This window comes from Erythrolamprus reginae, chromosome 4 (assembly GCF_031021105.1).
Source record: "Erythrolamprus reginae isolate rEryReg1 chromosome 4, rEryReg1.hap1, whole genome shotgun sequence".
NCBI classification, from domain to species: Eukaryota; Metazoa; Chordata; class Lepidosauria; order Squamata; family Dipsadidae; genus Erythrolamprus; species Erythrolamprus reginae.
In genome coordinates this window covers 64,994,710-65,006,729 of record NC_091953.1, presented here as the reverse complement: position 1 = coordinate 65,006,729, position 12,020 = coordinate 64,994,710, and the positions used below count along the sequence as shown (strand labels likewise).

Here is a 12,020-nt window from a genome sequence, read left to right as displayed (position 1 = left end):
AAGTGAGGTACGTTTTTAGGCACCATGTACTACAGAAGACAATGAAAGAGAACAATTTAGTGTATATTCACTATATTTTTTTTTGCAAAGCAAGGTGAAAGGCTTTTTTATTTTTTATTTTTTCCCCTGATGCCAAAATAATACCTACAGCCTTTAGTATTATACATTTCAATTTAGGCAGTGCATTTTCTATTCCACGAATGTCTTGGGCCAGCATCCTGAGGAATTGGGTGGAAGATCTTATGGTGGAATTCCTGCAAAAGGATGTTGCATAAGAACACACAGCCAACTTGCTGAGTCCAACTTGCTACAACCAACTTACCATGGCCAACTCGTTGAGGGGCACGGTCACCTCACCATGGGACAACTTGCTTCAGGATAATTTAACACTTCAATTTAATAAATAATTTATAAATAAATAGTTATTTTAAAGTTTGCCTTTTATATTTCACTCTGTCACTCCTTTTTAATCCTTTCTTTAATGATTCCATTCTACTATTTCTTTGATATTAGTGTAACTCTTGTCCCACAGTGTGTTGTCCTGCAATGAGTTGGCCATAGTGAGTCATCCTATGACAAATTGGTCACGGCAAGTTGGCTTTGGCAAGTTGGCTGTGGTGAGTTGGATGGGAAGAATTGTCATATTTTTATTTATTATTTATTAATTGGATTTGTATGCCGCCCCTCTCCGTGGACTTGGGGCGGCTCACAACAAACATAGAATACATAATAAAACAATTTGATCCAATTGATAACAGTTAAAAGACTTAAAAACATCCTAAAAACTTAAAAACATTCAATTATCATTCACTCAATCAATAGATCATTCTAATTACATTTGTTGGTCGGGGGGGGGAGATCTAATGGCCCCAGGCCTGGCGGCAAAGATGAGTTTTCAAACTTTTTCGGAGAGCAAGGAGGGTGGGGGGAAGTGCGAATCTCTGGGGAGAGCTGGTTCCAGAGGGCTGGTCCCCCACAGAGAAGGCTCTTCCCCTAGCCCCTGCCAGCCAACATTTTCTGGTAGACGGAACCCTGACCAACTCTGTGGGACCTCACTGGATGGTGGGATTCGTGCGGCAGAAGGCGGTCTCAGAGATAATCTGGTCCTATGCCGTGTATGGCTTTATAGGTCATAACCAACACTTTGAATTGTGTCTGGAAACCAATTGGTAGTCAGTGCAGTCCATGGAGTGATGCAGAGATATGGGCATGGCTCAGGAGGCCCAATACCACTCGCGCAGCTGTATTTTGGACGATTTGGAGTTTATGAACACTCTTCAAAGGTAGCCCCATGTAGAGAGCATTGCATGAGTCGAACCTTGAGGTGAAAAGGGCATGAGTGACCATGAGCAAAGACTCCCTGTCCAAATAGGGCCGCAACTGTTGCACCAGGCGAACCTGGGCAAACGCCCCCCCCAGCCGAAATATGGTGTTCTAAGGTCATCTGTGGATCGAGGAGGATGCCTAAGTTGTGGACCCTCTCTGAGGAGGGTAATAATCCCCTCCAGGGTAATTGACGGACAGATGGAAGTGTCCTTGGGAGGCAGAACCCACAGCCACTCCGTCTTGTCTGGATTGAGTTTGAGTCAGTTGGCACCCATCCAGACCCTGACAGCCATCAGACACCGGCACATCTGCTTCACTAAGTGGACATGGGATGGAGATGTACAGCTCAGTATCATAGCTTACTGATGGTAACTCACCCCGTGCCCTTGGATTATCTCACCCAGCGGTTTCATGTAGATATTAAACAGCAGGGGGAAGAGGACTCACCCCTGAGGAACCCTACAGGTAGGTAGGGACCTAGGAGCCGACCTCTGACCCCCCCACTAACATCGACTACAACTGACCAGAGAGGTAGGGGGAGAACCACCATAAAACGGTGCCTCCCACTCCCAACCCCTCCAGTCGGTGCAGAAGGATACCATGATCGATGGTATCGAAAGCCGCTGAGAGGTCAAGAAGCACCAGGACAGAGGATAAACCCCTGTCCCGGGCCCGCCAGAGATCATCCATCAGTGCAACCAAAGCAGTTTCCATGCTGTAGCCAGATTTGAATCCTGACTGCCGAGGGCGTAGATAATCGGCTTCTTCCAAGGACTGCTGGAGCTGGAGCGCCACCACCTTCTCAACAGCCTTCCCCATAAAGGGAACCCCAAGCGCCCTTTGAAAGCCTTCTGGATCCATCAGGCGTCTGGGGCGGAACCTCCTAATCAGTTCCAACAATAAGCCTGGGGGACTCATAGACCCATGTTTAACACACTGAACTTTCAATTGTATTCTAAGCACATGTCATAGACCTTTAACTCTCTTCCAAAATAATACATACGTGTTATTATATCCTGGGTGATCCAGATCATGACACACTGATGCTGTCATTAGCATTAAGATATCCATTTTGGAAATCTTTGCCTAAAATAGAAAAGAGAAAAAATACAGTCTTATAATTCTATACAGCTTTTACAATAACATAACAGTCAACACTTAATCCTGCTATGTTTACTGAAGCAAATTTAAAGATCCTTTTTCTGGCATGACACTCTAGCAAATCATCCAAGTCTGGCAGTGATGTATAATTAACAACAGGATGGAGAGGAAATAATCTACTTAACCATGAATAAATTACATGTAGGTAAATGCAATGGTTGCTCGGCTTGCAATATGTTATGCCAGGATTGATATTAATTAAGAAAGTTACTTATTTTAGTATTCATATTTTATTTCAGTACCAAAGAGAAGTAGCAGTGGGGAATTATTTTTAAAAAAAACTTCTGCTACTTGCTAGAGAAAATAACTTCTTATAAATAATTCTTATTTGCAAATAAACAATATCATTAATTATCTTATCTTGCATTTTACTTGTCCTACCAGTCAAAAGACTTGGTCAGCCTTTCTGTCTTTTCTTTTAAAGTTTTTTTTTTGGGGGGGGGGTGAGAAAAAAATAATAATGGGAAAATATGGAAGTGTTGTAACTGGGGAAAAAGAACATATGGACCAATTATTAAATTCCATGAATAAAACACGGCAGCTATGTGACAAAAGTCTCATCTGATAACACAATTGTTCTTGTATTGGCCACCCAAGTGGCAAATCTATGCCCACAAATGCAATGGATATGATTAACTTCTGTATGAAAATGTGAGTTCTACATATTTGCTTACAACAGTACATTTAGTGACTGTTCAAAGTGACAAGAGCATGGAAAAAAGTGACTTAGGACCATTTTTCATCCTTATGACTGTTGTGGCATCCCCATGGTCATGTAAGCAAAATTTAGATGCTTCTCAAACAGCTCATATTTATGATTGTTGCAGTGTCCCGGGGTCATACAATCATCTTTTTGACCTTCTGACAAGCAATTAGGAAACCTGTGTGGAGAGGTTAACTTATCTTTAAGTTTGAATTTAATGCTTGTTTTTTAAATGTAAAAAATAGGGCAAAGGTTTCATCTAAGTTGGTTTACATTTCATAGGGGGCATCAGCAATTTGCGAATCTGCGGTTTTTCTTGAGCCATTACTGACATGCACGAGATTGGCTGTGGCTCAGAAGTAAGGAACATGCTTTGCAGGGTGGAGATCTGGAGGTGAATTCCTGGCAACTCCAGTCTCCAGATAGGCCTCCTGTTTGAACACCTGCTGCCAATCAGTGTTGACAATATTGGGCTAGAAGCAGGGGTGGGCTCTACTTACCAATGCGCATCGCAAAATTTCATGCAAACGCATGTCCCTTCCTGCAATTTCACTTCCATGCATGCTCAGAAGGTGATTTCAGGCTGAAACACAGCTGAGGAGCTGCTCAGCTGTGCTCCAGATGAAGAAATAAAGGTCAGTATTAACCCAGGATGGGTGGAAGGGCTTTATTCACAACAGAGGATGAGGAAAAGCCATACAAACAATGAAAAAAAATGGCAGTGTGCATGGACCAGCACAGACAGAACCTGATCCTGGATGCCAAAATTACATCACCAGTGGGTCGCTAAAGGTTCGGGCGATCTGGTGTGAACCCTGGTTAGAAGGACCAATGAACTGATGCAATGCAAGACAGTTTCCTATGTCTCTTGTAGATAGTGTTGGGTGAACCCAATGAAGTTCGGGTTCGGCGAACTCACCCAAAGTTTGCCGTCAAGTTCGGGTGAGTTCACCAAACCCGAACCCGAACTTTTGCTTGCAGCAAGCCGCTGCGGCATCCTTTTCTGTAAAAATAAACAAGGAGGTGGGGAATTCCTTTTGTTTCCTTTTATTTTTACAGAAAAGGATGCCGCAGTGGTGCTGCAAGCAAAAGGAGGTGGGAAATCCCACGATGGGATTCCGGGGGCGGGGCTTTGACATCACGGAGACTCCTTCCGCCCCGTTTCGGCCGGCCAGGAAGTAGTCTCCGTGACGTCAAAGCCCCGCCTCCGGAATCCCTTTGTGGGATTTCCCACCTCCTTTTGCTTGCAGTGCCGCAAGCAAAAGGAGGTGGGAAATCCCACGATGGGATTCCCCACTCTCCTCCTGGGAGGCAGCATTTTGCGGTGTTTGGCCAAACCCGAACTTTACCTGAACTTTAAAAAAAGTTCAGCTTCGGGTTCGGCATGCCGAACACTGCAAAGTTTGGTTCGCCCAACACTACTTGTAGACCAAGAAATTTCCAGGGTTATCAACCATCTCCTTTTCACTAGAGCTTTCAATTTTTCACTTAAATGTAAAAAAGGTTATACACTGAAGTGACCTTGGGATCAGTTATTCTCAGCAACATTAGATTAACAAAATACTGTTGTTGTAGGGAAAAGAAGTATTTAACAGGAGCCATGGATTTAATGATGTTTTATGCAGTCTGTTTTTTTTTCTTATAGGAGAACTGAAGAGAGAATAAAAGTGGCCAGAGAAAGACACACCTGAAGATTGCAGAGTGAGATCATGCTGTACATCATCTGGGTAACGCAGAAGCAATGTCGAAAATTATGGAATGGATTGTTTCTGTAATTGTCATGAATACACAGCTATAAAAATAAAGAGGAAAAACTGATAAAGAAAGCAAGGAAGTGGCACTAAATCTCAATAACCAACCCTTTGGTGCCATTATTCTCTCCTTTAGATTCTAGAATATTACAATTTTATAACTATTCTATCTTTGTACTTTTAAAAAAAAATTAAAACACAAAATAATATGTTTGGGGGTTTTTTTGCATTATTACCAAATATAGGTTTGTTTCTATTCATTTAGGTCATGTTCCATTTCTACTAAATAACAATCGGCTGATCTCTGGTGTAAGTCAGAGAACCGCTTAACAAGGTCATAGAGTTGGCCAGATAGAAATACTGGAAATATTGGCATGTATATCTATAGTTTGTAAAGTAATGCAGCAAGTCCTCGGAGAGGGGAGGCATATAAATCCAATTAAATAAATAAATAAAATAAAATGTGGAAAGGGAACCTCGTGTTTCTGAGAAGGGCTGACATGCAGAATTATCCTGAAAATGACTGGTCACCAAGTATTGATGATGTGATAATAAACATTTTGAGTCACGAATTTTTTCTGGATATACAATGTGTATATAATCCCATTCTACTATCATACACCATTTTGGGTTAAGCAATATTATATGGTATAGAAAAGGAGAAAGAAATAGAAAACCAGAATACCATTAAGAGCTGAAAATAAAAAAAGACAAAAATTTACACCAATATCATTTACTACACCATACTTTTCTACAACTTCAAATAGTTTCTACCAGACCTGCATTTTTCCCCCCATTCTGGTATTTTATTCTTGTACTTAGTTTGTATTTTACTTTTGTATTTAATCCATATTCATCCATTTAGGCCTATCTCTTCTTTTACTACATGTATTTCTTAACCCATCGGGTTAACCCATCCGGGTGGCGACAGCGCTGCGACGGGAGGCCAGGGACAGAGCTCCGTCCCCGACCCTCCTTTTTCTACCTGGAGGTTGCGTTTTTGTGGTTTGATCAGACTCGGAGGGTCTGATCAGAGAACAGGGGGTCTCCTGGAACCCGAGAGGCAGATCGCCACTGCCTCAAAGGGAAGGGATTGCCCCGCAGCTCCAGGGAAGAAGAACCGGGCACTAGCCATGGCGGGTGCCCGGCCATAGCAGTACAATCACGAAGGAGGAAGGACATCCCACCTTTCTACCTGAAGTAGTTGCACCTTGGAGGAATAGACAGACAGATCTTACAATATGCAAATGATGGAAAGAAAAATGTTGAAGAATGGCTTATTTCACATCTTCCAAACTACTGTATTATGCAGATCGGAACAGACTATACTTGGTAATTTATTTATGGAGTTTTGAAATATAATTCTTATCTCAAAACTGGTACAAAATGTGGATAATTAGTATGTATGTAATGTAATGTAATGTAATGTAATGTAATGTAATGTAATGTAATGTAATGTAATGTAATGTAATGATATTTTATAATATAATAAAAATGATCCAGCTCCTTTAAATGGTATTGTGAGTATAAGCCATGATTAAATAATGGAACTATTAAAAAATATAATTAATACTAAATTTATTCAGGACATGGAACAGGCAAGGAAACTCAAATAAAAGAACGAATAGACTGCTACATATTGTAATGAGAGATAGGCAAGCTGGTGCCCTCCAGATATTATGGATTTTATTTTCAAATCTCTTGCCATTAGCTATCATAGCTAGGGTTAATAATGGCTAAAATTCAAAACAATTGAAGGGCAGCATGTAAACTATCATCCAACACTCTATTGCAGTGAAGGGGGAACCTATGGCAAGGGTGCCATAGGTGACACACAGAGCTATATCTGCTGCCATGTGAGCTGTTGCCCTAGCTCAGCTCCAATGTACATGTGTGTGCCAGCCAGCTGATTTTTGGCTCACACAGAAGTTCTGGGAGAGCATTTTTGGCTTCCAGAGAGCCTCTGGCGTGATGGGGAGGGCATTTTTACCTTCCCTCGGCTCCAGAGAAATCTTTGGAGCCTGGGGAAGGTGAAACACAAGCCTACTGGGCCCACTTGAAGTTGGGAAACAGGCTGTTTCCAGCCTCCAGAGAGCCTCTGGGGGATGGGAGAAGCTGCTTTTGCCTCCCCAGGCATTGAATTATGGGTGTGGACACTCGCGCACCCAAGGAAAAAAAGGTTCACTATCACTGCTCTATTGGGTACATAATCTTTTTTTTTTTCATTTAAAAAAGAGTCCTCAAAATACTCTGAGTTCAGTATTGGATAAACCACGGCAGTACTTACATTCTAAGGGCATTTTAGCACTGTACCCTTAAACTGTTGCCATCGTGTGCCAATACCCACTGACCTTATGCTTATCAAGTAAATGTGATAATCATTATGCTCTTTGAACTATTACCAATAAGACTGCAACAGAATCTGAAAATTGCAGGGCAGTGACCATTGCGCCAGGTGAGGGAGCTTTTAGTGCAGGGAGCTTCTTAGAAGAAAGTAAAGCTAAACAGACACCAACATTCAACCCAGCAATAGCTAGAAAACATTAACATGGAGTGGAACAATACAGACGGAAGTCATAAGTGGTGGACTGTGGGAAATAGAGTGAAGCTGTTTGTTCCTGGTTTCTAAAAATAGCTTGTGGCATGTATTTGTACATGGACAACCTGGCAATGTTGTTAGGTTGATAAGAATGAAGTATGCACTTTACTTCGAACATTTAATTTTCCAGTGGTTATTTTGTATTCAGCTAACTTTTATCTTAATTTCAAGTATTAGAATCTACATTGGGAATACACTTACAAATTTGTAAAGCTTCAAAATGATTTTAAATTTTTGTTTAAAATCCATTGGCAACTTACCAGCCACCGTTTCAGTGTGATTGGGTTGATGTTAAAGTCTTTCACCAATCCTAAATCATGATACATATGTTCTAAGCAACTCAGCATCTGGAGGGAAAATTTAAAAAGTATATATTTTTATATTTTCTTTGTGCATTAAAAATAAATTGCATATATCCTATTAAATGCAGCTAGGTTCATTTTGTTTATTCCCAAAATTCATTACGTACAAGTCATGGAAGCCCAATTGATAACGGATGATATATTATTACAATATAATGCATTGTTCTAAATTTTATGTAATGCTTTTGTTACTTTTTAAAATAAAAATATTATTTAAAATATTTTAAATAAGGAAGAAGTCCCCAGAATTGCAGAGGATGTTTACTTGTGTTCAAATCAGTAACATTTGGAATTTAGAATAGAATAGAGCTGGAAGAGACCTTGGAGGTTCTCTAATCCAGCCCCCTGCTCAAGCAGGAGAACCTACATATCATCTCAGACAAGTGACTGTCCAGTCTCTTCTTAAAAACTTCCAGTGGTGGAGCATCTACGATTTCTGGAGACAAGCTTGTCAAAGTGAGATTTTGGCTGTTGCACATGCACAGCAACCAAATCTTGCTGCGATGCCTAGAGCAGCAGCTGGGGCCAACAAGCAACAGCCGCCTGCCCAAGTTCCAGCTGGGTGGCCTGCTCTCTGCTGTCCCATGCTGCAGGCATCTCTCGGCGCACATGGGAGAGCAGAGAGCTCGGAGCAGCCCTGCATGCTCCCTGTGGCATGGCCGTGACCAGGAGATTGAAGGTGAGAGCCACGGTGTGGTGGAGCGGGCAGGCCGCTCGTGGCGGTATCATGGGGTGGGGGCTGTGTGGCGGCAGCATGGCAGCAGCTGACAGCGCTGCGGGTAGATGGGAGCCGGTAGCTCCCATCACTCATGCCAGTGCAGGAGGCAGCGGCTGGCAGCGCGACAAGTGGATGGGAACCGGAAGTTCCCATCGCTTATACCAGTGCAGGGGTGGAGGGGTGGGGGGAAGTGGCGGTAGCTGGCAGTGCAGCAGGCAGATGGAGGGCGGCAGGGTGGCTTTTATCTTATTTTGCTGCTCGCGAGCAACTGGCAGTTCTTGTCTCCAATTTCTGCATGCACAGAAGCAAAAAAACCCCAGAAATCGTGCATGCATGCATCTTCGTGCAAGATTTGGCTTCTGCATGTGTGAAGAAGCCGAATCACGGTGCGTTCCGGTAGGGCTAAAATTGGTAGCCTACCCCTGGATTGGACTATAAATTGGACATAAAATAAGAAACCATAAATTCATTATATATCCATATTGTCGTATCATTGTTTAGCCCTGTATTGCAACAATTAACCCAATGAAAATGTAGTTTCAAAGTAAGCGTATTGCTCTAAAATAACATTTAACTAAACCTTATGATGGTTAAGCATGACATGCAAACCTTACTTTTGAAATGCTTTTTCTATGGAAGTTCAAAAGATGGTTAAAGAGTCATATTAGCATATTCCTTCAGAGGTGATTTTTTAAATTTAACTTTAGGTAAACCAAATAATGAAATAGAAATCTGCTACATATTTCCTTAAAATTAAATGTATATAATCACTTAAGTCATGACACAATGGATTTTTCCACTACCATCCCTCCTCTGCCAAAAATGCAAACAAAACAGTTCACATTTTAGAGTGATCTAGTCCATCAGCATGAATTTTTTGTAACTTTTGGTACAATATAAATTATGCATAAATATATATATTGGAGGAAATTACATAAAATAAAGCAGAATCTCCAACAATTACACAGAAAATTTAATCAAACAAATGATATGTCAGTGGCTCCGAGTCTACGGAGAGGGGCGGCATACAAATCTAATAAATAATAATAATAATAATAATAATAATAATAATAATAATAAATCAAATTTAAACTGATTCCTACACCTCTACTGTAGTTTATTTGGATAATGAAATTTTAATCTGATTAATAAGCTTTGCTTTCATGCTTTTCAATTTAAAATGCAGTGATTTATTAATTACATTCTTGTATAAAACACTTTAAGGTACTTTTTAATATAAAAGATGGATAAAGATAGTTACATATTTTAGAATTGTTTTAAAATGATACTGTGAGAAGATGTTAAAGGAAAAATCTCATGCCTAAGTGATAGCAAGATTGAACGAGAAAACAATACTTTCTTTAAAATCTGAAGAATTTTCTCACCGAAAGAGAAAAGTCCTGTTCTCTGCCGTTCTCAAGGGAAGGCCTATACTGAATGGGTCTGTAGAAAGACAGATTGCAGCTGAACATGATGAGAGGTTTCTTAATAGTAAGAGCAGCTTGCAAAAATTTAACGGGCAGATTAACAACCATCTGTGAGAATGATCTAGTTCTACATTTCCTGTACCAAGGACAGAGCTAAACTATTATTAGCTCTGTCCTTGATCTATTGCTGCTTTCTACTCTTGTGAAATCCTGTAATTATAACTGCTTTGCTGAAATTTCTTTTGTTTTTCCACTTTATATATAGACTCAGTCTTTTTAGACACTGAACTCTATTTGTATATTTTCAGAGCAGTTCCTGGATGACACTAAGTTCAAGGTCCCAGTCCTCAAGTAATCACAAACAAAGCCACAAAATAACCTTACAGGATGAGAGGTCAGGGATTTGTTTCCAAAGTGATGCATTACCTCATTGGGTTCCCACATCCAGACATCAAAAGTTGGTTTCCTAAGAGCTCCTATTGTCTCCTGAGAAAGCATGTACTGGAGAGAAAAAAACCCAAGCTTTTATTATGAATATACAGTATGTTGTATATCTTTAACTTTAACCTTAGAGTGTCTACAGTTGACCTTACCTCATTCCTAATAGATCTGTAAGGAGCATGCATAAGCACACCATTGTGCCTATCATCCATGTCTTACTGTCCTAGTGTCCAAATTTACCTGTACTTACTTTTCTTTTCTTTATGTTTATACTAATACCTGCTGTTTTGACAAATAAACAAATAAACAACCTAAAAACAAACAAATAAATAAATAAATAAATAAATAAATAAATAAATGCTTGTTCTCAAAATCAAGTATCTTCCCAAAATATCCATCCATCCCATCCACCCAAACAAACAAAGAATATGGGGCCTTTTTCCACTTGCAGCTAACGATAGCAGAGACATGTCCTGGCAGCCTATTTTTCCCTGCTGTGTTATTGAGACATTATCTTTATCTGATCCCCAGACCTTAAATGACACACCATTAAATTGTCTTTAGCTACACATAAGTCAAAATATAATATATAACCAAATCCTGCTTCAAGATACATAAAGCCTGTTAGATTCATCATTAATTACTCTGGAGGAGTGTTAGACTTCAGTGCAGGGGTGGGTTCTGGCTTACCTCACTACTGGTTCACTTTCTGACACACCGCATGGGCATGCCCAGTGCAAAAAACCCAGCTTCTGCGCATCCGCAGAAGCAAAAAACAGCTGTGTGTGCGCAGAAACAAAAAACAAAATGGCGCTACCTGTGGGGCCACCCAGAGAGGCGGTTCGGGGATGTACCAGGCCTGGGTCACTGGTGGTTCTAGTGACCCAGGCCACCAAGTTACTACCGGTTCTATAGAACCGGTCCGAACCCGGAGGAACCCACCTCTGCTGCAGTGGTTTGAAACAGTGGCAGGAAAAGTTCGGCAATGGGACATGATTTTTTTTCAGGCTGGTAAAGATTTCTGAAGCACCAAGAATGGGTGGGCTCAGCACTGGTGAAAGGGCCTGAGACATACATAGAGACAAAGCAAGTGTGGTAGTGTTACGGCACTTATCAGAGCATCCATTCCTTGAACTAACAGTTAGTGGGAATATTTAAAGGAATGTTAAAATAATTCATAAATCACATCCTGGGACCCTCTACAGCAGGGGTGTCAAACTCATGTCATCACACCAGCATCACACGACGTATCAAGATTTCCCCCCTCCACTAAATTGGGTGGGGGTGGGGCCAGCATGTGACACATCCACGGGTTGATATGCGGGTCACAGGTTTGATACCCCTGTTCTATAGAGATTATAACAAGTAAGATTTTCAAGGAAATAAATCGATATTGATTACACATTGCTGAAAAAAATAAAGGGGACACTCTAATAACACATCCTAGATCTGAATGAATGAAATATTCTCATTGAATACAGTGATCCCCCGCTCGTTGCGAGGGTTCCGTTCCAGGAGCCCCCGCAACGAGC

The 12,020-nt window shown here is 40.9% G+C and overlaps 1 protein-coding gene across 9 annotated transcripts in view; it reads right to left on the bottom strand.

The window, feature by feature from the left end:
- Window positions 1–12,020, bottom strand: part of PDE9A (phosphodiesterase 9A) — an 80,924-nt gene that overhangs the window by 21,280 nt on the left and 47,624 nt on the right. For all 9 annotated transcript variants that reach the window (XM_070750481.1, XM_070750482.1, XM_070750486.1 and 6 more), the window contains 4 exons: window positions 10,474–10,548; window positions 7,801–7,887; window positions 4,878–4,982; window positions 2,330–2,412 (listed from right to left, as the gene is read on the bottom strand). In XM_070750481.1, coding sequence (XP_070606582.1) covers window positions 2,330–2,412; window positions 4,878–4,982; window positions 7,801–7,887; window positions 10,474–10,548 — 350 coding nt within the window. The remainder of the gene's footprint in view (window positions 1–2,329; window positions 2,413–4,877; window positions 4,983–7,800; window positions 7,888–10,473; window positions 10,549–12,020) is intronic.